Source organism: Mchenga conophoros, linkage group LG7 (genome assembly GCF_057382185.1).
Source record: "Mchenga conophoros isolate Kocher_MC1m ecotype Shallow Benthic linkage group LG7, M_conophoros_male_GT1.1, whole genome shotgun sequence".
In the NCBI taxonomy this organism is placed as follows: domain Eukaryota; kingdom Metazoa; phylum Chordata; class Actinopteri; order Cichliformes; family Cichlidae; genus Mchenga; species Mchenga conophoros.
The window spans coordinates 22,113,644-22,140,279 of NC_140532.1; the positions used below are offsets into that span (position 1 = coordinate 22,113,644).

The 26,636-nt window shown below is 38.9% G+C and overlaps 2 protein-coding genes across 8 annotated transcripts in view; one reads left to right on the forward strand and one right to left on the reverse strand.

The window, feature by feature from the left end:
* Positions 1–16,334, reverse strand: part of ppip5k1b (diphosphoinositol pentakisphosphate kinase 1b) — a 49,762-nt gene extending 33,428 nt beyond the window's left edge. For all 7 annotated transcript variants that reach the window (XM_085282893.1, XM_085282890.1, XM_085282888.1 and 4 more), the window contains exons 1-4: positions 16,148–16,334; positions 4,658–5,194; positions 1,281–1,476; positions 81–171 (exon numbers count right to left, since the gene is read on the reverse strand). In XM_085282893.1, the coding sequence (XP_085139019.1) occupies positions 81–171; positions 1,281–1,476; positions 4,658–4,828 (458 nt within the window). In that variant the 5' untranslated portion in view covers positions 4,829–5,194; positions 16,148–16,334. The remainder of the gene's footprint in view (positions 1–80; positions 172–1,280; positions 1,477–4,657; positions 5,195–16,147) is intronic.
* A 394-nt stretch (positions 16,335–16,728) lies between these two features.
* Positions 16,729–26,636, forward strand: part of acanb (aggrecan b) — a 49,047-nt gene continuing 39,139 nt past the window's right edge. Inside the window, exon 1 of the mRNA XM_085282898.1 lies at positions 16,729–17,781. The gene's annotated coding sequence lies outside the window, so the exon portion shown is untranslated. The remainder of the gene's footprint in view (positions 17,782–26,636) is intronic.

Here is a 26,636-nt window from a genome sequence, read left to right on the forward strand (position 1 = left end):
TTGAGGCCTAATTTTAAAACTAGCTAGTTACGTTTTTACATTGTGATAACCTTCAGCTGTGCATGTGTGCTCACACGTACCTATCCTGAATGAAATACTGCATGTTGAGATCATTGATGAGCAGTGGATTCCTGAGTTTGGCATATTCCACTGCTTTGTCCAGAGGGAAACCTAAAAAGTAAAACATATCTTCGTCAGTACAAGCTGGACCGGCATTTAAAAATAATACAGTAATCGAGATTTTTTTTATGCTTTGAAAACTCTGGATATACAACAGTGTATGAGTCCTCAAATAAGAGATCAACAAAACTGAATATCTCCTAGATGCAAATGTTGGAAATGTTTTTACTTCAATTCCAAAATGAGCATTTTTAATCAGGAAGTGTTTAAAAGCATTTACAGTTCATTGAAGTTTTAAACAGTCATCACTGAAACCCTCTGACACCCAGGAGCAAAATTATGTCCTTTAATGGCCTCAGTACTTAAAAATATATAAAGATGTTTTTGCTTTCTGTGTTATGAAGTTGGTATAATTTAGCAGGGCCATGTTCAACCTGCTTTTTGAAGATGTGATCAACAAGTGAGGGGATGAAATTCTTCAAAAATCTGGAAGAGCAGAAATGACTTTGGGCAATACATGTGAGGTGGTCAAAATAAATGGGTTAACAAACAGGTATTTACAGTCTGCAGTGGAGACACATCTGCAAAAATAATAACACAGGCCTCATAATGCATTCTCATTTGCTCATTAAGGATATCTGCACTCATTTAGATCAAGCAGAGCATTTGATCTAAATGAGTGCGAGTCTGATGCTAAGTCTTAGCATAGATGCTAAGTCTGAAAACTTGGGGGAAAATGCCGCTGTCACATTACATGTGTGACAGAAAATAATGAGAAGTATACAGGATCTACTTTACTGTTTCTCACAAGTCAAACTCTGTCAGAATGGTGAGAAAGTCCTTTTAATTATTACTGTTGCACTATTTTACTGTACTTGCTATATGATCTCTTCACAAAGGACAGTTTTTTCCTGTGTTTACTAATGAACTGATCTGTGGTGAGAAGCATCTCATCTTGTTTAGGTACCCCAAAACAAAAAAAAAAAAAAAAAAAAAGCAGCAGAAGAAGACATGAATCACAAAAAGTAAAGAAATAAAAATAGCATTTCAAATCTAACTTAAACCAGGTAAGGTTTCAACCCTAATATCCCCCAGTCATGTCTCCCTCCCACCTTCGCATTTCTCCTCATGCAACAGATGCTTCGGTTTGCAATTTTTACCTTTGGAGTGGAAGGAGATGAGGCAATCACAGAGGGGCCATTTCTCCACAGGCTCCTCCAGGATGACCTCCTCAGGAAAAATGACCACATCAATGTAGTCAAACTTACAAAGGCGCTCCAAGATCTGAGTCATGGGCTTGGATTTGGATTTCTTTGTCATCGCGCATATGCCGACCACAATCTGTCGCTCTGAGGGCTGGTGGAGCAAGGAAGAGGGCAGAGAAGGTTAAGCTAGAGAAGACAAGAGTCAGTTAACCCTGACAACATGTCTGAGTGGCCGGGCAGTATAAAGATGGGCTTTATTACTTTCACAGTTGGGCAATTCACATTATCACAGCAGCAAAGTGGGCAGAGTAGGAATAAACAGCTTCAGTTTAAGGTAATACCCACAATAATACTATCAAAAAAGGAAAATGTGCACTATACAAGTATGTATAGTGAAGCCATGTAGTGGGCAGCATTAACTGAACTATCACTAACTTTCAGTTCACAGCACAGCTGAAAATTTAAGTTAAGCTAAAGCTTTTTATGTCTCATTAGCATGCTAATCATTGAGCCATCTGCACTGTTGTGTAGAGATCAACCTAATTATTTAAATATTTAGATATTTGTTAGGGTACACATTTATTTATTTATTTTTTATTTTAATTATGGTTATTATTTATTTTACTAAACATCCAAATGACATCTCTCTCCTTCAAAGCAGTAACTGTTAAAAATCAGATGAGCTGAAGCTTTAGTAATTCTAATTCTCTAATTCTTTACAATAAAGAATTATTATCTAAGCTATAGACAGTACTGATTTATGACATCTTCCTCTCCAACTGGAAGCACAGTGCAAGCTCTCTTTCTTCTGTGCTCACTTGATGAGTGAGCAGTGAGGGTTCAGAGTGACCGACAGAGAAATAAGACACCTTCAGTTGCTTCTAAAGTTCCCTCTGACTGTTTATTAGTGTGAATGCTTGAAAAGCATTCACAGTATTGTTGTTGTAATCTTTATTATTATTATTATATTTTATTCTGTATTCCGTACGTTTTTTGTAATCCTACTCCTTCAAAACCGTTCAACTTAGAAAAACCATTCCAACACCGTTAGATTCCTATTCTTTTGGACAACACTGCTTCCATTTTTCATATTTTTAACATTTATATTTTTAATTTTATTCAACTTTATTCAACAAAAATTTATAATGTATTTCAATGGGGAGACCCTTCAAATCCTCATTCAACTTACTCATTTTTAAACTCTTACTACTTCCACATACATTGACATAGAGCCACCATTCAAACTTTAAAACGAAGACAAGACATTCAACTATTCAACTTGCATTTATCTTTTCAATATCTATTATACTTTTTCTTCAGTTCCAGTTTAAGTTTCATGATGTTTTTTCAGCCGTTTCAGAGTTTATAATGGGTGTGTATGGGACGGAATGTTGGGGCTAGAGTGAGGCAGCTCAACTGCTAGAGTGAGAGGAGCAAAAAAAATAATCTTAAAATCTTTTTTAAAACTGCTGCTGTGTCCGCAGCGTTTGCTCTACAGGTATGATTTTACCCTCAAAACGTAGCCATGGCTGTCCTCTTTCATCCAATGTGTTTACTATTGTACTAGGTGTTATGGTTCTTTCATAAATGTCACCAATGCACAGCCTCCTCCCTCCAACTCTTCCATAGACTCTAATGTTAAAATGGCTCAGAAGGTTCGTTTGAAAATCAGAAGAGCATGGTGTCTTTCCACTGTCACCACGTCCATATAATAAACTCCACAGACATGAAAACTGAGAATTTGGTAGACTAGACATTGCTGTCGCTCACAGTGAAAGAATTTTGTCAATACGACTTTTACTTTTCATTTGGGAACGATTTGTTTCGGCCTGACTTTTCTGTTCATTTTAAGCAGCAAAAGTGAGGCGCATGTCTGTGTCCGTGTGTATGGAGCCATTGGGTGCGGTCACTATAGCAACCAGGCTCACACCTGCCTGCTTAACGAGCTCTGCCTGCCACTGTACCAAAATTAATCTTAAACACTTCTCTTTCAACTGCTGCTGTGTCCACAGTGTTAAAGCCATCATTTTACCCTCAAAACGTCGCCATCGTTGTTCTTTTTCCAACATCTTGTCTTTCAAAGCTCAGAGATGTAAACTTTTTAAACTGTGTGGGTCCAAGTGGAGGGATCACATTTTAGTCATTCAGTGATTCAAAGAATATGACCTTTTAATATTCTTTCAGATGTTTTCTGACTCTAAATGTTCTTTTCTCATTTCTTAGGGTTTTCTAATTTACAATTAAAACATTTTCAGCTTTTTTCCAACTTCTTCTTCTGTGTAACCTTCAGCTTTTAGCAGTTCAGCACTTTTGTTTTCAGGTTAAATTCGGGGTTTTTTTTTTATCTCATTCAAAATTTTTAACTTAAATTCAGTAATTATTTCATTTCAATGCATACATTCAGATTCAAGCATTCACACTGCAGTTTCTTCAGAAAATGCACTTTCTAGTTACATTTAAATATAGATTTTTTGGGGGGCAAAGAGTAGATTATGTTGTTAATTAGTACTGCGGCTAAGAAACCCTGAAAATGATATTTGAAAAGTGCAAAAAATTCAAACTGAAGCTGTTCAAAGTCCAGCTCAGAGCACTGCTACAAGTGTGATAATAAAGAGGACCACTGCAGAGGGGACAGAGCGGTGTTTAAGTTGCAGCACACTCTGTCCTCGAGCCAAACTTTGGATTACTTTTCCTCATCTGATAAGGATCCTAAAATAGGAGTTTCATCAACACCCCGTCTTGTGGGTAATGAGCGCTACAGTCCCACAGGGCGAGAAGAACAACCGTGGATGACCATTAGAACATTAAGTCAGTAATTACCCTTTCTGAAACCTGAAAAATATGATGGTTCTTGCAGCTTTGCAAATGCATTAAACATCACACAAAAAGAAACAAAAGCTTTACTGATAAGGACACTTGATTACATTTATGGTGAATATATTGGATACAAGATTACTACACAATATAGTGTCAGCCACAATCCTATTAACCAAGCTAACGTTGTGAATCTCAAAGACGGAGACAAAGGTTACGGCTCCTAATGAAGCAGTACTTTATAGTCCATTTATAGCAACAGGACACTAAGGCCCAGAAGCCTTACCACTGTTTATCTGCTACACTGTTCTCATGCCATTCTTTGAGTATTTTTGTTTCCATTTCTTTTTCCATTATCCAATTCCAAACATAACTTTTATAAGTTTCCAGCCCTGTCACTTCCTCATGCCTAAAAATGTCCAACACTGCAGCTTCCTGTTCTGTAATAAAATGAGATCTTCTTTGCCCACTGTAAAAGTGTATTGTAACTATATTAATATTGTACACCTGCTACTTACCGACTCATCATCATCGTCCATTTCCTCTTCTCGAAACATCTCGTTCTTCATGCCTGCGTCCATTTGGCCCATGTCACGTTGATAATTTTCATAGCCAACCACAAACTGAGGAATGTCTCTGCAGCTCCAACCCTGTTTTTTTCTTGCTGCTCCTACACAGGGCTCCAACATCACACACTCCAATGTGACATGGCTCCTTCAGGTTGCTCCTGCCGTCAAAGGGGGTAGGCTGTGATGAAGGTGGCTACTAAGCAAGAACAAAACCAGTCAACTGTGATAGACCGTGACTGGGTGACTAAAACTTGAAGGCCTGGTCATAAACGAAAGTCTGTTGGCTGATAACAAGTTTGATAAAGTATGTGCTGAGGTAGGAAAGAAAGAAGAAAACAGAAAAAAAACAACAGCAGCTGTCCTAAGAGGTAGAAAAGATGGCGTGGACTCCACGTGGACTGAGGTAGAGAGTCATGTCCCAGCGTAGAAGCGTCTTCTTGACACAGGAAACCTCACAGCCAACATCTGCATACCATTGTTCTTGCCCTGGGAACAAACAGTACACAAATACTTTAAAAAGCATGACTAATGAAGCAGTATTTGGTAGTAGCAGAAGCACTCAGTAGCTAAAAAAAGACAGAACTGTATGTGAAACACAACATTACGAGTTTGCACAGTGTCGTTACATCTACCAGTTGAGAATGAAATGGAGGGCTATAAAAACAATGATGAAACTGGGTTATTGCAATTTTAAAGGCCATTCTACCTATAAGATAACTGCAGTTTATTTATATGCAATCATTTATTGAACCACAGTCAAATAACATTTACATATTTGTTATTGTTATATTTTTGTATCGAGAGATATTCACAATGCATGTAGTAATAATGACCAGGTACCAAAATAGAAATACAGGATTAGGAGAAGTCCAATTATGTCCCTATAGAAAATTACCATTAAAACACATAACATATGACACATAACATATTACACTTTGTCATTATTTATTGCACAAAAACTAAGAAAAAAACAACTAAGTACACCCATGACACAGTAGTTTGCAGATTGCCTTTGAACAGTAACTTAAAGTAATCATTTTCTATGACTTCAGTCTCTCACATCGTTGTTGAGAATTTTGGCCTTGAATCTTTATAACTTTGCTTCAATTAATTGAGGTTCGCTGGCATTCATTTAAGCACATCTCTCTTAAAGGCATTTCAATCAAAACTACACTGGACTATTGCAACACCTTGACTTTTTTCCCCTTATTTTCAGTCATTATGTTGTAGATTTGCAGCTATGCTTGGGATCATTGTGCTGTTGTATTTTCATGGTTCCTGTGGCAGCAAAACACGACCAAATCATGACTTCTCCGCCACCATGCTTGACAGTTGAAATGAGGTGGTTCTGATGATATCCTCTGTTTGGTTTTCTCCACTATGGATGTTACTGGATCACTCCTACAATTTGGTGTCATTTCAAGATAGTAGATAGAAAAGTCAAGATTTTCATGGTTCTATCATTTAACTAAAAATAGGGGTTGTTAAACTATTAGAAAAACACACTGTTCAAGTCAGGATATTATGCTATAACAACTGTCCAAATTCTCCACATGTGATGTACGTCAAATCTTCCCCCTGTTACGAGACAATCTTACCTCTATTACTAAGGGGTTTGAATGTACAGTCGCTTTCATACTGTATTTATGTTTTCTAACAGCTGAAATGAATTTTAAGAGGGTGTTAATAGATAAGATAGAACTTTATTAATCCCTCGGGTGGGTTCCTCTGGGAAATTCGACTTCCAAAAAGCACAGCAACGACCGAAGTTACAGTTACAGAATTGTTATTTATTATATATATATATATATATATATATATATATATATATATATATATATATATATATATATATATATATATATATATATATATATATATATATATATATATATATATATATATATATATATATACACATACATACACACACACACATATAAATACAGAGACAAATATAAATAAAATATACAAAGGGGATAAATAGAATAAATAGGAATAAAAAATAAAAATACAAGTGAATTGCATATTTCAAGTATTGAGTCTATTGCACTGTTGACTATTTACAAAAAGTATTGCACAAGGTATTGTACAGTGAGGTGAAGAGGCACTACAGCTTAGTTGTTCCCCCCTCCTTTGTCCTCCTGTTTCCCCTCCCTCTCCCCTCCAGAGAGGAGTTAAACAGTCTGATGGCGTGTGGGACAAAGGAGTTTTTAAGTCTGTTAGTTCTTGTCTTGGGGAGAAGCAAGATAAGTATTATCAAAGAACATGAATGATCTGTTTAGAACTACAACCTAGCTTTAATCTAAAATATGTGAATTGAAAAGAAATTTTAATGCAGTTTGATCTATTTTGTTTCATGGCTAGGGCTTAGCAAAAACAAACAAAAATTGTACAATCTCATACTACATCATTATATGAAATGCTTAATTCACCCTGTTTAATGAAATTATAATCATTTAAAATGTTTAAGAGTTTCTAACATTATTTAAATAAAAATACCTGGACACCTGCATTCACTTTTGGTTTTGATAACAAGAGCATACACATAACATTTAAATACAATAAAGATTTCATGACAAGTTAATATGTTCTTAGCTGCACCTGGCATAGAAAGGAATACTAGTCCACCTTTTTGAAGTTATTCATACTCAAATTTCAGAGAGAGCTAAAACTCAAACGGCTATAAAGCTCGCTTATTTTAATTCTTTCAACAGCACAAGATAAAAAATTGAAAATAAAATCATTCCGACGTACTTCCTTTCAAATTTACTATCATTATCGTGTAAACACAACTTGTAATAGTTTTAACAGTCTTCCTCACATGGGCAGTCTCACTGCCTGACATGTTTGTGGTTTAGATACCAAAATATGACAGAATTTATATTACATGATTGCACGGAAAAATATTCAAACTAAAAAAGGTTTTATAGGGTAAACCTCTACAAGTCATGCTTAAAATAAATTAAAAACACTCAAACATTATGCATATCACATCAATGACCAACCTGCCCAGTAGTGTGTGCACGTTACCATTTTAGTATGCAAAGCACTAACAGGGTAGATGTTTTATGCTCAAGTCAGCTATGATTACTCATGTGATGCAGAACCACACATGCAAATGCACACACAGAAGACAAAAGAATTTGCAACATGTTTATCATCCATATGATCAAGATTACAAAAACAATATCAGTTTGAACTGTAAATAAAGGTCACAGGGTGGGGATGTTATGCTTTAACACATCAGTGAACCATTTTGAAAGAACAAAAGAGTGACACTTCCTGTGGTCCTTGTGAATGCAAGGGATTGCAACAGTGATAATTGTTACCGACCTACTTGGTAACTGACTTTAAACAAAGGTAACTGGGGGTGTGGGATTTTGGTTAAATAATTTCTGACACATAATTGCATTTTATGGTAGATGTGGGTTACAAGTATAAGGCAAGCTTTTAGAAATAAGTAATGATCAGTTTTTCACTTCTGTCACAGGGATTCAAATGGCACTGGATAATAGGAATGACCCCCCACAAGTCTTATGGTTTGTTCAGCTGTAACTTTGCAAAGCTAAGCTGTGCTGCCATGTTCCTGCTCAGTCTTTTTCCTAATTGTACTGTCATGAACTTTAACATGGTAACTGTGGCCTGTGTAGAGTCTGAGCTGTTGCTCTTGTTTTGTTTTGTTCAGTTTTTCTGACATCGGGTGAATTTGCTTGGAGGTCCACTCTTTGTGTCTTGAATGATTCTCACTTCTGATATTTTTCTACCTTATCGTTTGTTAACACATTTGAATGCTGCTAACTGCCAAAATGGTGAAAACACTTACTGATGATAATCAAGTGAATTTGATTAGCAGCAACTGGCCACTACTCACCCAAATATTTATGTGCTTACCCTAGTTGTTGGTTTTATTCACTCATTGCTTTTGCATTTTAACTAGTTTGTTAAATTAATAATGGCACAGTATGACATCTTGTGTTGCAGTTTATCTTAAGTTGTATTTTAAGAACTAAGGAAAAGATCATTTTTACGCCCTGATACATAAAACCTCCCAAATGGAAGAGGAGGTATTTAAAAAAAACAAAACACTAATTATTTTTAATATATACAAATATGAGTTCTGTATGAATCATCTAAAAAGCCAAATAAATAGTAGCTTTTTTGTAGATAGTATGAAAGGGGGAAAAAACTACCATCATACAGGAAGCATGAAATGCCTTTCTTGCTTCATTTTGTGTTTTGATGATGGTGATGGAGTGAGTTATCTATTATATCAGGCCAACACCCCCCCCCCCCTCTGCCGGAAGGTGGGGCTGAGCTGATCTCTGGTGACTCTGAAAGACTAGTTGCTGTACTATTTTCTAATTTTGTCTATGTAAATGTGTATGTGTATATAGTGTCCTGTGTTCTGATAACAAAATTTATATCTCTTGGCAGCTTGTGTATGTGAATACTGTAACATAAGTTTCAGAAGACTCCTCCCATGCCAGCATAATGCTGACCAGAGCCATTGGATTCCTACATTGTAGGGAGTCAAGGGTTCAGGTTTTTCCTTTAATTTGTCAGTCATTGTGCATTGCTATTTTTTAAATCCTATTTAAGTCTATTCATGTTCATTCCTCGATGTTTGACATTGCACTTATACATATAATCTGTGGGAGACAAATCCTTTCAGCGTTGTGTCAGCAAGGGAATTTGGCATTTTAAAAAAAAATCCTGCCAAATCAAACATAAGGAATTAAGTGCTGAGGAATCCCCTTGTCATTACAGAGCAAGCAAAAGAAGCTTATACTAATAATGTGCTGTGAGAAAAACAGAGCAGCCATCAAACAGACGTGTGAGAAAACAGAGTTTTGTGCCAGACTGATGCATCAGTGAAATCAGTCCCAGCTTTATCTTCACTGCAAACTCTCATTAGACACTCGAGGAGGAGCTTAAGCCTCCAATTGAATTTAAACATTTAATTGATAGAAAAAAAATCTTTAAAAGATCCTGTCATTTTCATAAATATGAGCCCATGCTGTAGCTTAGGTTTTTTTTTTTTAGATGAATATCTGTTTTCTAAAGAGCCAGTCTGGCAAACTTGTTGTTTCCATAACGACAAGGCCCAAGCAGAAGCCAGGCCTTCCCTCTATCAAGTCACATGTACATTTAACTGTGGCCTTGACTCTAGCTAGCATTTACATTCTTAAGATAGAAAATACAAACAGCTCGATACCTATCATATAAATGCATACAAAGACTGTTTATGATGTCCGTGTATGGACATGCAACCTGCGTGAAGCTAAATCTCAAGCTTCAGACTGCTGTAAATGGTTTAAGGCAGTTTTATTGCCTAGTCTTGGGTCTACATGATGCAACTGAGTGAGAAGATCCCCAGTATGATCGTGTCAGACACAGTTCTGTTTCACGCTATGCAACATTTCTCCTATTTACGGTAATGTTTTTTTAATCTGTGCAACCATTTCTTTCGCCTTTGCAGCACTCACTGACTGCACACAGGAAACAGGAGACAAGTCACGTGCTTTATAACTCATCCCACGTGACACTACTCAACCTCTCAAATCCTTTACTCAGAGTGTGAAAACAGAGACTGCATAAAGGCACGAGATGCAGAAGTCTGTAAAAGTAAGTCAGGGGAAGGATAGAGAGAAAAAAAGAGTCTAAAGCTGAGATAGTTTACATCTGAAATGAGAAAATAAGATTTTATTAATATTTTGTTTTTAGAGTAGCCTTCAGCTTATTGTAGAAGTTTATAATTGAATTGTACTTTGTTTACCGACACTTCCACAACTGCCGGGCTATTTCTGAATACCTCGCACTGAATGATACTGCATGTGGAACTTTATATTCTGGAAATTCTTAAGTTTTGATACAGATTTGACCCAGAATTTGTTAAGTTTTAGTTGATTACCTCTGTTCTATGTGTTACCATATGTAGTACCATGAACAAGTCTAAATTAAAGTGTAGATCTTCTACTTTTCCAAGTATTTTCATCAATGCATTCATTGTTTTAGGTGTCCATAGATCTAGAGATCTCAACCGCTCCGATTTAGATTTTTGCTCTATGAAGTTTATGGTCAGGGTTATCAGTCAACTGCTTCACAACACACTGATGCATAACTGAAGGTTTAATCTCCCAGAGGCGTTCGAGGAAATGGAGCCCAGAGCTGCTGCCTGCCATCGTCTTTGTTGCTGCTGCTGTTTCGCTATCGCCACTGTTGTAACAATGGCCAGAAAACAATGGAGTTTCAAACCATTCACTGCTAATGTGGCTTCCCACTAGCAATTATCAGTAAAGCTTTCATATTGAGCAACATCCAGTATATTAATGCAAGTATATCTATGAAAGGCCACAATCATCTGATAATATCCGCCAACTGATATACATCATTCACAAAAAACACAGAACTTAATGCAAACAAACTCCAAGCTCAATATGTACAAGTAACACCCATAAAAACTGGGAAGTGCAAACGGACACCAACAAGGTCACACACACTACTTTTTCTACATTTATTATTGCAGGAAAAAAGGAGTTTATTACAGTTGACTTGACAGTTTATTTAAGAAAAAAAAAAAAAAGCTGATTTATCAGAATAAAAGACGCAGAATGAAAGTGCTCGCTTTGAAACTTCTGTTTACGACTTTCATATACATATACTTGGTCATTATACCTTTGTGAATTAAGTCAGACAGACAGTGAGGATACAGTCCCAGCACCTGTGGCTCAGGTGAGAAGAAAGTGGCCTAACCATAGTGAAACCAGTTGCTTAACTGTTCAGACTTGCAGCCTAAGCATTTTGATATAATAAGCATCTGTAGGGCGACAGCTTATCTGTTATGTTACCCGAGACCACACAATAAGTACGCAAAGCTGATGTGTCACACCCTCTTAGCTGAGCCAAAACCCATGAGCCATACGTGAAATGAAGCCAAGCTTAAAGTAGAAGCTTGCTAATGTATGAGATTATTATATGTCCACAAACAGAACACAAACCCAGATCCAGATCTCTCATCGGTATAAACACCACTGCCATGCTGACCCATCCACCCGTACCAAACCGCTGATTCCAGGGGAAAAGTTGTCGGGAACAGACGAGGCAGATCATATCAGCTCTCAGTGATGGCACATAAGCCAACTGCACGCGCCCCACAGTCTTTGAATGACTCTAAGAGCTTATTTAAAGTCACTTCCACTCACATGCGGAGCAGATTATTTTAGTGGCAGTTAAATGCTTTGGCTGCTGAAGAGCAGACGCGTCCCTCCCGTGTCCTGGACTTTTAGCCAGGACGGACGTAAGCTGAATCCCACACGTGACCCTGGCTAACCTTGGTACCCAGAAATAACCGTGTCCTCTTCTGCAACACACAAACTAAAAGGGGAGGAGTCAAGGCAGGGAGTTGGGAGGCCAGCCACTGCCCAAAGATAACTTATCATTACTGACCTCTGAGGCGATGACAGGTCGCAGTAAAGCAAGTGGAAGCCCTTCTTGCTGGCCAGAGGGTCAAAGAATTCTAACAGATATAAACTGTAAATAAACATCTATAACTGCTGTGAGTAACCGACAGTGACCCTGAGGTCATTCAGCCTTTGTTACACCAAGGTCATGACCTTTAGCACGCCACCAGTAAGACAGAGTTAAAGAACAGAGCGAAATATAGTGTGACGGCCAGAAACACCTGAATGCAAACACTTCACAGCAGTGCAAGTTTTAATTAGCATTCCAGATTCTAGAGTTATTCTAATATAAATAACTGGGCAGGGCCTGAGCAAAGGCTCAGTGAGAGCAGCGCGTGCATTTGCTATCAGCTTTCTTAGCACCACTGCCATTACAATATTTCGAGGTATAGTGCACACTGAAGATTGGATTGGCATTCATGAGGTATCCACGGTGCGTACACATCGGTAGTAAGCAATGCCGCTGCTTACCACCTATGTCTAGATTTAATAAATGGTTAACAGGCAACAAAATAAGACTTGAGTGAGATGAGTGAGTGTGTTAAATATAAATTACATAAATCCTGAATATTTAAAAATAGAGTAGAACATTTATTTAACTTCAAACTTAACTTAATATTGTGGCAGGGACACTGAGCTACCATGAGGAAAGGAACCTCAGACTCTGGAGGGTTTTTGGTAAATGTTAAATGGACTGATTCTTATATAGCACTTTTCTACTCTACCAGAGTACCCTAAGCACTCTATACAACATGCCACATTCACCCAATCACACAAGCAAACAAACTTCTCCATCTGATCTAGGTATTGGAGCTTGCCTTTTGAAGCATTTTGCTGGGATTATTTGAGAAATAACATCTTGCTGTGGGATAAAGACCATCCAATAAGTGTATGCTTTGACTGCAAGAGTTACCAGATCTCAATCCAATATAGCAGGATGCAGATGCGGAGGAAAGGGAAACTGGATGTGCAGATGATAAATCTGTATCAACTGTGTGATACCATCATGACAATATGGAACAAAATCTCTGTTGAATCTATGCTATTATGGAGTCGGCCAGTTCTGAAGGTGCAAGCCCAATACAAGCAAGGTGTACCTAATACAGTGGCAAGTGAGAGTATTTCATTTATTTATTGAACTTTAGAGCATCACTCTCTGTTGTTAAACTAAATAGAAATCTTGTATCTGTCAGTACCACCGAAGCTCCACTGAAGTCACATTCGTTAATGTTTCTCTATAAAGCAGAACAAACAGACATAAACAAAAGCACCACACACAAAAATGACTACAGCATCCTCTCCAGTCTGCCGGTTCTTTTGTTCCCCTGGAAAAATAAAAACCTTGCTCGCTCATAAATAAATTAGGCAGCTAAATTATAACATTCCCAGCTGTCACCTGCAGCTCCTTGTCCGGGGGGGATTAGTCATCTCATCACAGCAGCACCGGAGATCAGCAACAGGGCTCCAATAAAAGGCTTTTAACCTTTGAGACAATCTGCCACAGTTCGCCGGTGTCGCCATAATGACGGGGAGGAGTCAGTCATTAGTTCAATTTAGCCATCAGCAATTCTGTGATTAGCTATCAAATGAGAAATACAGAGACGTAATGGGCGGCTGGACTATTTGTTTTCCATGGACTGATTGAATAGTTATTGGCTCCCTTTTATTAAACACAAAAAACTACTGAGTCACTGAAGCATAATTTTTGAGATGGTCCAAAGAAAAGGTTATTGTTCTCCAAAAATTGTTAACAACTAAATCATTAACAAAGCTGTTAATTATTATATTCAATAAAGCCTCCTGTTGAAGTACAGGTGAACATCAGCCCTGAAATATATCACCGTGGAGAGCTAGATAACATGCGTGTGACGTTTTTATGACACAGCCAGTGGAACAGCAGGTACAGCGGCCACTACAAGATTATACATTTATTATGCACTGAGCACACAATTAGCTTTGCATGGAAATACAAATTGCCTTCACTGGGGGAAAAAAAGAGCCCATAAAAGGCTTGCCAGTATAAAGGTCCACTACTTACATACACTTATCAGAGTGTTACTGCAGGACACACGACCTCTGTAAACTAATAGGTTCATTTATGTTAGGTTGAAAGATACACAACCTGATTTTTCCACTATTACGCAGCTTTACTGGTTTACTTCTCATAAAGGAAAAAGCTCTGAAAATGGCTTTAGGGGTGAGAGGACAGAGGAATCCTAAAGAGTGAGTAAAGAACTGTGTGGCTACCTTACACTGAACCCGGTTGAGCAGGGGTGTCAAACATAAGGCCCGGGGCCAGAGGCAGCACAGCTAAAACTGGCTGGCTTTGGAAAATGTGCAGGAGGGCAGACATTTTGGACTTTTCACTGTATTTTTATTACTTTTACAGCTCTTTCTACTGATAAAGAGCTCACCTATGGTCACATATACAATGCCAAAGTATTAGACAAACAATTAGAAGTTCATGTTTTTCAACTATTTACTATAGAAATGTGTGATTTGAAATAAACCTTCTCTCTCTACATGAGGAGATGCAAATAACAAAACCTTTGTGTTCAAAGATGATGTTCAGATTTTATGCTCATCAAGTCCAACTCATCTCAGTTAGCAAGAAGAGAATGCATCCCAACAAGAGCTCAGCTCTCAGACAGTTTTAAATGTTCAAAGTCTTTTAATATATGATATACAGTTGGTAAGTACAGCAGGGCTGTTTTTGTAATCGTGACCTGACCCAACTGTCTTGATACAGTGTTGACTTTAATTTGAGTTCAACAAAAGCTTTGTTTTATTATTACAAAACCAGACAAGTTATAGCATGTGATGATTTGGTTCTGTCTGAAAATGAAAATACATAAAGAGTGGCCAACATTTCTTAAGTTGTTTTTGTCTTGGCTTTGGCCTGGTAAGTGTTAGACAGGCTGTTTTAAAAACATTTCATTAGGCCATTTTCTTCACTTAAGATGAAAGAATATAAAACAGCCTAATGAAATGTTTTTAAAACAGCCTGTCTATCCACGTTACCAATCCCTGTAACACTTACCAGGCCAAAGCCAAGACAAAAACAACTGATTACTGTTCCACGTAAGTCTGGAGTCAATAGATCCTTTTATAGCGATGTAAAAAAAATGCGGATCTGTTGAACACCGTCAGTTAGAACAATAGTTTGTTGTGAACCAGGTAGCGTTTAATTAGGGTTTTGTGTAGATCGTTTTTCTTTTTTTAAATTCCCTTTTTCACAAGAGTTTCACAAGAGGATGTGCTCCAAATGCTCAAACGGAGGACCAGACTGATAATAGTTGTGATCTTTGTTTACAGCTGACTCGTTTTTTCAACTTCTGAACCAAAATAGTTCGACAATAAATTGAATAATAAATAAATAAGTAAAATAAGTAAACAAAAATAAAGACAAGCAATTTTTTGTGTTTAGAATAACAAAAAAAACCCGACTTCCGTATTCATTGGATACAAGTATTCGCCTTGTTAGAACACACACACACACACACACACACACACACACACACACACACACACACACACACGTGTTCCTAGTCTCTTTGCAGTGTGTTTTACATTGAATTCATGTTCAGGAAATGGTTCAGATGAGTTCTGATACTATGGCTTTTGCACAATAGCAAACCCCTCGTTCTCTAAATGTTTTACACACCTCAACAGGGACAAACACTACAGGTCTCCCTCCGCTTTCGCTTCAAAAACAATGAATGAGGCTTTTGGAGGTTTAAAAATGGGAACGTGGCTCCAAAGAGAAACGAAATACACGCACAAATCAGTGCGTCAGCCTGCCCACCACTCAGCACCCCTCACGCACACGTACACGCCGGGTACAAAAAGCTGCGCTGCTTTTCTTCATTTCTACAAAGTCCAGCAAACAAAAAGAAAACACACACCCACACTTTCTCCGAACACACGGCTCCGCCGCGACGAGACAATACAAAGCGTTAAAGTGAACAAGTCTTACCAGCGGCAGCAGAGAACAACTGGAAGTCAGTCAGCTGCTCACTTCCTTGTTTCCGCTGACTGACCCGAGCTGAAGGGAAACGGCTACTACCTCTCTCTTTACTTCTGAACTGCCTGTGAAGTTGTAAACGACATTTTAAGTTCACGTGAGGTCAGTGCTGGCGCTTTGCTGCTGCTGCTTCCTTCCTTTTTTTTCTCCTTTTTTATTCGGAAGGTATCGTTTGTCAAAGCTGTGACGTTACTCCCACCTAGCGGCCAAATTGTGCATCGCTGCAGACAAGGTGAGATGAATAAAAGGGTATAGTCCAGGGGCAATTTTAGCCCATTTTTGGGGGTGCTTCAGCAAAATAAATCAAAGCACCCCCAAAGATTTCTTACTTTTTTGACAATATTTGCTGTTTGTGTGACACACTTATAAAAATATAAAAAGCATACAGTACTTGGTTGAGACGTAACATTTTAACAAAAATAGTATAGATACCCCCCCCCCCCCCCTCCCAAAATGGTTTGTTCCAGCTCGGCTCTCCCCTACTCTGGCTCTAGCACCTGCCAGAGCGATGGTGGCTGAGATGCAGCGGAGAGGAGTTGTAAGTGCCTGGCTTAAAACAGGACATATTAGCTGCATTTAACCTTCAGTTACTCTTTATATAGTTAGGTTAGGTAGGAGTCAGACCATGTTTCTTTTTTGCTCCGATTGAAATTTATATAGCCTATTTAAAATCTAAAACTTAAAATTGTTTTAGCCTACTGTTGTTGCCACGTTCTTGTTTGAAATGGAATGAGAGAAGCTGCTTACTTTGTCATATGTGCATGTGCCGATATTAAATCCAGGAACAACATTCAGGTAACAATGAAAGAACAAATGATCCGTCAATAAAGGATAATGTTGGATCAGAGTTTCAATATTTATATCTTTTGTTAGATGTACATGTGGTTTGGTTATTTACTGTAAAATTATGATATTATTTTATGCCATGTTATACCCCTAATTAAAGATTGTGAATTATTATGTAGTTTTAGTTTGCATTATTCTCCTGAATTAGAAGAAGCTGATAACTATTGCATTAGTTAAACTGATTTGCATTACATTAAATTGCTGACTTGTTGTGAATGAATGATATTGTTTTATGATGCATTATATTGCTGAGTTATAAGAAATACTGTTCGCAGAAGGTTATTGTCTAATTTGTCTGAGTAGAAGAGAACAGAGTGTGCTGGAGTTTTCTGCCCCATTTCAGCAGGAGCAGATAAACAGGGAGCCAAGGTCGTAGCTCAGGCGCTGTGTGAGAGAGAGCATGTGAATGTTTAGGCTTTGTATGATAAGGTGGAGGCACCAGAGGCTATAAAAGTTTGAGCAATGCTCCACCATTTTGAGATTTTGAGGCTGTCTGCATCAGTGTCCATCTCCCACGTGTGTGATCATTAAATCATCGTTTGACTCAACCCGACCGGACCAGTGTTGTTATTGTGGTTTTTCTCTTGTCTCCATCCCCAATATTTTGAACCTTAACATTTTGGGGGCTCGTCCTGTGGTATTGGGGTGGAATTTAAAAGTTTGGACGGTCCGAGGTTGTCGAACGGACAGGCACGAGCCAGTGGTCTGATGTGAATGGACAAAAGCCGGCTTATCTAAAGGTAAGGCACTACCTGTTGAATTATTTCCAAAGTGTGCCAAATTGGATATGACTAAATTAAAGTCTACTCACTGAAATTACTGGTAGAGTGTCTGTTTTGATTTTGATGAGAATCACCGTGTGGTATGCAGTTAAAGTTGCTTAAGAGTATTTAATGAAGTTGAAGAAATATGAAACTGTTCCCAGAAGTAACAGAGAATGTTGGGTTTGAGTCCCTGGATATTGAGCTGAAGGCTCAGGTAGTTTGGTAGGGAAATTAGGACAGAAACTGTTCCCAGAAGTAACAGAGACTGGTTAATAGTTTTACAAATTAGGTCAGAAACTGTTCCCAGAAGTAACAGAGACTGTTTAATTGGTCGTAAAAAAGTTATCTTTCTTCGGTGAGACCCGTTATGGTAAAATTTCTCAAAATCGGTTAGGTGAAAATTATTATAGGACGGCAGCCCAGAAGTCTGCTAAGAAGCACATAGCCCGGGGGTTACGCCCCCTCCTGGCCGTGGACGCGCGGTCTTGACCTGTCGGCGAACAGGGTTAGTTCAGTTTGGTTTAACTGTGGGGTACAGGGCATCCTGAAATAAGCTAGGAGTTAGAATCTCCTCACCGTTTTAAATGGTGTCATGTGCTTGTTTGGACAAAGTTAAATTGAGTTAGGGATTTAGAAGTTAGGTCAGAAACTGTTCCCAGAAGTAACAGATACTGTTTGATTGACTACAAAAAAGTTGGACTTTCTTCGGTGAGACCCGTTATTTTAAATTTGTCGAAATTTGTTAGGTGCTGAATCTGTCAGGCCTGTCAGTGATTGTAAATATAAGACGTCTTTGTAATATAAAATAAAAGAGTTTTGTCTGAGCTTTGTGTGACCCTGTGTGTGACGTGCAGCTGCAGCACTGCGAGCTATTTTTAGACGGTGTGTGAACATGCAAATGAGCTGTGACGCGCACAGAGGACTTTGCTTCCTGTTTAGCGTGTTTTTGAGTTTTATAATTTTGATTTGCAAACAATGATACATGCCTGTAATTAAAACGCTGATTTTGCTGATTATGATACTACAAATAAGGTTTTGAATGACTAGGGTGTGAATGATGTTGGGTTTTAAAGCTGAAACTCAGAGAGGAGTGTGTTGGGAGACTGGCATGTAGTCTGCAGTGCAAAGGTGGGCGTCTTGCCTGCTAGTCTATTTAACAGTGATGAAAATGATATTAAATAAATCTCTCAGTGTGTTGATACAGGTGGCTATGGGGCTGGACCAACTGCCCCCACAAGCACGGCGGCCGAAGCAAAATTATAGTAATGGAAACCAAACTCAGCAAGAATCAGCAGCTGTGGAAAAGACAGCAGCTAGCAGAGAATTAAAGGAGAAATTAAGAGAAGTTTTAACACATAAAATTGCGGCCAACAGACTTGTGGAGGTTGGGAAGGCGCCTGGAGCATCACAACAAAAAGGTGAAATAAAAACACACACAAGCAGAGAAATGTGAGAGAGAGGCACGTGCTAGAGAAATGCCTCGTTTGAGAAAAAACGTTAAATTAGCCCATGTACAAACGCACATACACGCAATGAAGAAACAGCTTACACCCATGAACATGTGAAGATTTTCCAGCAACTTTAAAGCAGTGAAGCTTAACATACACCCGCCGTTACACAATAAAGTTTATCCACTACTAACAAATAAACCCTCTGGGTTGCAGGACAACAACTTAACTTCAAAAAAAAAATCACAACCAGTGATAACACGACAAATTTAGTGGTTAATAAAAGTCAAATTGTGACATGTTTTCTTCTGATTGATTAATACAAGTGATTACTAAATGAAAGAAAATTCCATTTTTGTGCTTTAAACATGATCTTAAGAATTTTAACATGTACCTGTGTTGTCCTGTCAGCTTGGTGGGTTATGAGAGGATTATATGGTGAGAAAAAACAAAAAAAGGGGGAGAGAAGGCTGACACAGGGCCTGGTCCCGTTGTTTTTCCCCTCTCTGAGTAACACAGCCAATACAACATGATTTTCCTGTTCGTTTGTTTTTGTTTTTGTTTTGTTTTGTTTTTTCTCTTTATGCTTGATTACAGGCTGCTTTGTCGGCCCGGAAAAGCCGAGGCTGACCCTGGACTCCTGCTCTCCCCTCTACCATCTTTGCTCTCTCCTCTACCATCTTTGATGTGACCCTGACCAAATGCTAAAGCAGCTGAACCCGCAACAACAACTTGAAAATGTCAACAGTGCTGCAGGAAAATGATCTCATGCAGCAGAGACGGAGAGCGGTAATCCAAGGCCCGTTTCACTACACGGGGAGATTTCTGTCAGCGTCTTTTCTTTCTGAGAAGACTGAGAAAGGCCCGGCTCCCACCACCGATTCTGACCACCTTATATAAAGGAATTATTGAGAGCATCCTGAGCAGCTATATCACTGTCTGGTTCGGGAACAGCACCATGCCGGACAGACAAGCACTACAGAGGGTTGTGCAATCAGCTGAGCGCACCATCCGCTCCGAGCACCCTGACCTGCACTCAATCTACAGCAGGCGGTGCTGGACCAAGACCAGGAAGATCGTGAAGGACCTCAGCCATCCCAACAACAGACTGTTCTCTCTGTTGCTGTGTACGTGACAAATAAACATCTGGATTTGGAAAACGAGGCACTCGCAAAGCCACCAGCATTGTGCCTGATTGGACACACCCCTCTCACACACTCTTTACATTCTTGCCATATGGAAAAAGACAGCTTCAGCTGACAGAGCTGTGACGAGACGCCCATTAAGCCCAGATGAAAAGTGAGGCCGAGCAAAACCATGCTGACCTTAACCACTCTGCATTAAAACTGTGCAGGACAGTGACGGACCAACAATGACCATCGGGCAGCAAAAAGGGCGTGCCAGAGACAGGAGGAGTAACTGAGGTCAGGAGGCACCTCAGAATGGACAAAACACCAGGAGAAAATAAGCTGAAGGCACAGGTGTCGGGGCTCGGCCAGGAGCTGACCTCTGAGAAGAGCCGAACAGCAGAGCCGCAAAAGGCCGTGGAGCAAAGCAAGGAAAACATCAATGGACTTAAATCTGATTTCTACGGAAAAGACTCTGAGGTTTCTGCCCTCAATAAGACCTCGAGGCATCAGAGCAGAAACTGAGCATGGCCCAGGAGGAGCTAGCTGAAAATCGAACCCATCAGGCTTGGAGTCCAAGACACCGGACTTGAAATCAGGCCGGAGCATCCTGGAGCTAGATGAGCAGTGTGATTTGTCCGGTCTGCTATGGAGCGAACGTTAGGGGGATGGCTTCCTGTCGCCTCTGCCGTCCTCCGATCGCTCAGCGTCCTGGGCTGCCCAGCTCTGGACTGAACGCTCGGGCCGAGACACCCAAACAACCATGGACTCCATTCCCCTGGAATGGGACCACGACTACGACCTCAGCCGTGGGCTTGAGAGTGCAAGCAGGGATCCCAGAGAGCCTTGAGGCCTGTGTTAGACTAACAGAACAAAGATTGAGGTCTTCCACTGGGGAGGTGGAAGCTGCAGACTCTCCTATACACCTTCTGGATGTCAGCCGTTCCACCTGCAAACAAACGGACAGCAGTCGCACTTCTGCAAGCAACAAACGGACATCCAGACAATTGAGCTGCGTATCAAAACCCTGAAGGAAGACCGAAGCAAAAGGGTCAAGTTAAAGGAGGAGCGAAATAAGGAGAAGATGCTGGACACTGGAGAAAAGGACTGCCTCAATTGGGGCCAGAACCAGTATGGACAGAACTCTGAGCAGCAGCACCAATGGATGCAAACAGACTGAAAAGGAGGAGGGCAGGACCCAGGGCACGCTTCAGGCCGTGGTTTACCCAGAACACTACAACAGGAAAGTGATGAACACAAACACCCACACAAACACACACATCTACATGCACCGACTCAGAGTGAAAAGAAATATACATATGAACATATGCACTCGTTGATTGAGGGAGAAATGACACACACACACACACACAAATTAAAATGTTGATTCAATGAACTGAGAAGTGATCCACACACACACACGCTGATGCAATGAAGAATGCTTTACTAACAAATGCTGCACACAAACATCCAAATACGGAGTTGGTTACAACAGCAAGAACTGATTGATTATTTATTGCTTAAATGTATTTCATGCCACGCAGAGGGCATTTGTGTAGATTTAGAGGACATGGTCTGAAGCACTTTGATAATGAAAACAATGTCTGTGCGTGATGTCTGTTTATGGCTCAAAGCCTCCACTGAATTGTGTACTGTGCTTCACACAGTCTAACAAGGAGCAGTGGTACAGAGCGAAAATGATGAATGAATGGTGTGAGTTTTATTTCGAAGAGATTATGAAAAGGTTGTGTTGATTCAACTTAGTTGTTTACGTTTTTGCCAAGGTAAAGAGTTGGTGTGTAACTAGTGTCCACTATTGAGTCAAGTAAATCCAACATGTTTTGTTGGTGCAAAAAGGAGTTTGGGTTGATCTTTGGGTTTTGTTTGATACTAGGTTGATTCTATCAGTGAGGTTTGGATTGTTCTCTTTCTCTAAGAGAGAGAAAGATGGTTTGAACTTTGGACATGTTTGCAATGGGCCCCAGTATCTGTTATTATATGAGTGTTTTATTGTTTACGTTTGTTTTTGCTTTTGTTACAGTGCACTGAGATAAGAACATCTGAGAGGTGTGATCCACTGGTGGTGATATTTTGGTATTTTGTGAGTTCCTGATTTAACAAATCAGCTCTTTAATCCAGGCCTGAGAGATTGAACTTTAAAGCGCTATAAAATATTCTTATTGAAAACAGTCGCAAAGTATTTTTTCTCCATGATTATAATGAGCTTGGGAGAAAATTCACTTATATGGGACACTGATCCTGAAGCCTAAAAGGATTGCAGCGAGTCAATCCAGTCCAAAGAAGAAAAAAAAAAAAAAACAAGGAGCTGTTTCCTTTAAAATGATGACGTCATCTTGCTGGTGATGGAGCCTCGAATAGGCTGCGCGTGAGACTCCATTATCAGCAACTTTTGGTATGAATGTGTGTGGATGTATGCATATGACTGACGACTAAAAGTCATGGACTGACGACTAAAAGTTTAACTGACTTGATACTGAGACAAAAACGGTGCTGACTTTAGGATTATTAAATGTCCACAGACAATTCACCCAGCCTGTAAAAGAAGGGTGGATGTTTTGTTTTGCTTTGTTTTGTCTGCAAGAACAGAAGAATGACAGAGACTAAAGAGCTGTAGCTTCACAGCAGTGTGAACTGCAGACTGAACCCTTTGGTTGCTAATTTTGAGCTACTGATGTTTGCATTAAGGAAATTGTGTTTTAGTAGCTGTGTTTTAATTAAGGTATTACATTATATTGTTGGGAATATTAAATGCTATAGTGAAGAAAAGGTTTGATCCCACTCATGACTGAGCATGTTATTATTAACCATAGTGGGTCACTATAGAGAGTCAATTAATTTTAGAAAAAAACAAACAAACAAAAAACCCTCCACCGAGGTCTATGAAAAAGGGGGAAATAAAATCAAGAATTAAAGAGGCATTTATAAACGTTTAGGTGTCAAGTGAAACGGGACAAAAGGGGGTGTTATACTGTTATTTTCAATGTCAGCATTATTATTGTATGAGAATCATGCAACAAGCATTGCATCGATGATCATTTATTGAAGCTTTTGACCTTATACTAACATCTGTGTTCCTGTGATTGTTATAACTTCTGATGAATCTTCCATTTACAGGTGTTAGGATAATGATATAATTTTTCATTGCAGGTGTAACCATGATCATTTTTATACATATTGCAACTTGTTGCTCATTGTAGAGTTGTGCTCAAGTTAATAAGGGTTAAAAGCTACAGTCAGCGCGAATGTCTGACTGATCTATTGAGGGGAAAGGCTTCGAGCATAGAAGGCCACACGCGCTTACATAACATTGATATCATGTTATTCTTTGTGATCTTTTCTTCAATTATGTCTTTAAGGTTAGTTTAAATAGTGGCAGTTAATTAAACGACATTTATTAAAATATTAAATACCTGAGTCAGAACGTTACACGCGGATCACCTTAAGAGTCTGGGAAACTTTGTAGCTGCCTAACTTTTTTTTTTTGAATGTTCTAGCTCCGTTGATTTGACACATTGGAATGTGTCAAAAAAGGGGGGAAAGTTGAGCTTTAACATCAAACCAGGATTATTTGAACATTTTATAACTTCATTTGTGTCTTTAATAATTTAGGAATGGTAAAGCTTAAGCTAATAGCGGTCCGAGAAGACGGACCTTTTAGAGAATCAGTGAAAAAGCATAAACTATCACTTTCATGTTTAATCATTACTCATTGAAATGAACTGAATAGCGTTTAGAAGATTTGTTAATTTTTTGTCTTTTGTTAAAAAGAGGGGTTTCAATAATTTTCAGACACACCTTGCAAATGTGCTTATAACGAGTTGGCACTCGGCCTTTTGAAGGTCAGAAGCTTCGTTCGGCGTGACTGTCCGGACTGATAAAGTGTAGGAAATGCCTTGAGTGCAGAGGGCTAAATGCAAACACGCTTACACACACACAAGATATGATTAGAATAAGTCCCTGGGACATTCTGAATGTTTAGACCAATTCTGAATCACTAGAAGGTCAGTAGATAACAACATTAGATTATTAGGGTTAGGAAGAGAGGTGTTTTGGTTTTCTGTCTCTTACAGAGAAAGGAACAGACACCAGACGAGGTCACAGAGATGCGAGGACCCTCCGTAGCAGAGTCAGACACAGTGACTGCCGAGACATCAACTGGGTCCAAGGGTCATGGCGTTTGGGCTCATCAGGGGGAATTGTAAAATTATGATATTATTTTATGCCATGTTATACCCCTAATTAAAGATTGTGAATTATTATGTAGTTTTAGTTTGCATTATTCTCCTGAATTAGAAGAAGCTGATAACTATTGCATTAGTTAAACTGATTTGCATTACATTAAATTGCTGACTTGTTGTGAATGAATGATATTGTTTTATGATGCATTATATTGCTGAGTTATAAGAAATACTGTTCGCAGAAGGTTATTGTCTAATTTGTCTGAGTAGAAGAGAACAGAGTGTGCTGGAGTTTTCTGCCCCATTTCAGCAGGAGCAGATAAACGGGGAGCCAAGGTCGTAGCTCAGGCGCTGTGTGAGAGAGAGCATGTGAATGTTTAGGCTTTGTATGATAAGGTGGAGGCACCAGAGGCTATAAAAGTTTGAGCAATGCTCCACCATTTTGAGATTTTGAGGCTGTCTGCATCAGTGTCCATCTCCCACGTGTGTGATCATTAAATCATCGTTTGACTCAACCCGACCGGACCAGTGTTGTTATTGTGGTTTTTCTCTTGTCTCCATCCCCAATATTTTGAACCTTAACATTACCTTTTGGTTGAAAGTACACTGAGAGAGGACTTTTTTTTATTAGTGATCTTAATAATATATATTTTTTTCAAATTAATGTAATTTTTTCATGTAATTGAATACAATCTATTTGTGTATGATTGTCAGTCCAAAGAGGGAGAGAGGAAAGAGAGGAACGTGAGGAGGAAGCACAAGGTCAGGAAGAAACAGGTAAGGAAACAGACAGGAAACAGTGACCGGGACAACAGAAACTGTTAAACTGCTTGAGAGAGTTGACCACCAAAAAGTGACAGACAGATTTGCCAAACTCAAGGTGCAGCGACATAGGTTAAAATAAAAGAAAAAAATCTGCAGAGCCGTAGTAGTATCTGCAGTAAAGTTCTTTTCATACATTGTACCATAGGCAAAGTTGCTTCCATTTTTTATCATTTTTTATCAACATTTTGTACATTTGTACATTTCAAGAACTCTATTTTTGGAGTGTATTTTGTGTATTTTTTGTGTATTGAGTGTATTGTATTATAAATACACATTCAAAGTGAATCTCTGACAAAAAATGCACTCAGTTTACTTCTTACTCACTATGATCACCATTCATTATTCTCCCCCAGTAATTAAGGTTAGAATATGTATTTTTTTTATTCCAATCCATTCTTCATTTGCAGCATTTAAAAACCTTTATCAGATTTGATGGTTTTGTTACAGACTTTTCAAAAAAGTGTTTTGCTTTTCTTTCACAAATGTGGGGATTAAATTGTGTTAAAATGTACAAAACAGTGATGTCATGTTTTGTGACGAGGACCCAGGCACAGAGAGACCTGATGAATTTAAGAATCTTATGATTTAATAAAGAAATTTGCAGACTTGCACAGAGATGGTAAAATTATAATGGCTGATAATGGAGATGAAGGCAACAGACGATGAGGACAGAGAGGAACAGGGGTTTAAATACACCAAGGAGACAGTCAGAGGTAACTCGGGACAACTGGAGACATTTAAGGATGCAGGAACTGACAGAGACAGGGAAGACGTCTCATTGTGAAGAGTAAAGTTTATCTTGCCTGGCTGGGCAGCCCAAAGCTCTGATCCTAGAATCGCCCCTGGTATAGTCTAAAAATTTTATAGAATCTGCACAGCAATGATAGAAGAATTGTTTAATGGATTTTTTAAAGTATACAAAAATTAAAAATTGCGCTTAAAAACATAAATGAAAATTCAGATATTTAAAAAGCTTCTTTTTCTTCCAGCCGCTCCCTCTAGGGGTCGCCAAAGGTCGATCATTTGCCTGAATCTCACCCTATCTTTCTTGTTCTTTCACACGAACAGTCTGCACGTCCTCCTTAACTACATCCATAAATGTTTTCTGGAGATATGTGGATCAGAGAAGATTCATGGATCTTCTGATCTTCTTGTGGTCTTTGTCTTTCCCTTCTGCCTGGTGCTCCATATTGTCCTTCCTCTGTACACGTCCAAGCTATCTACATCTCGGC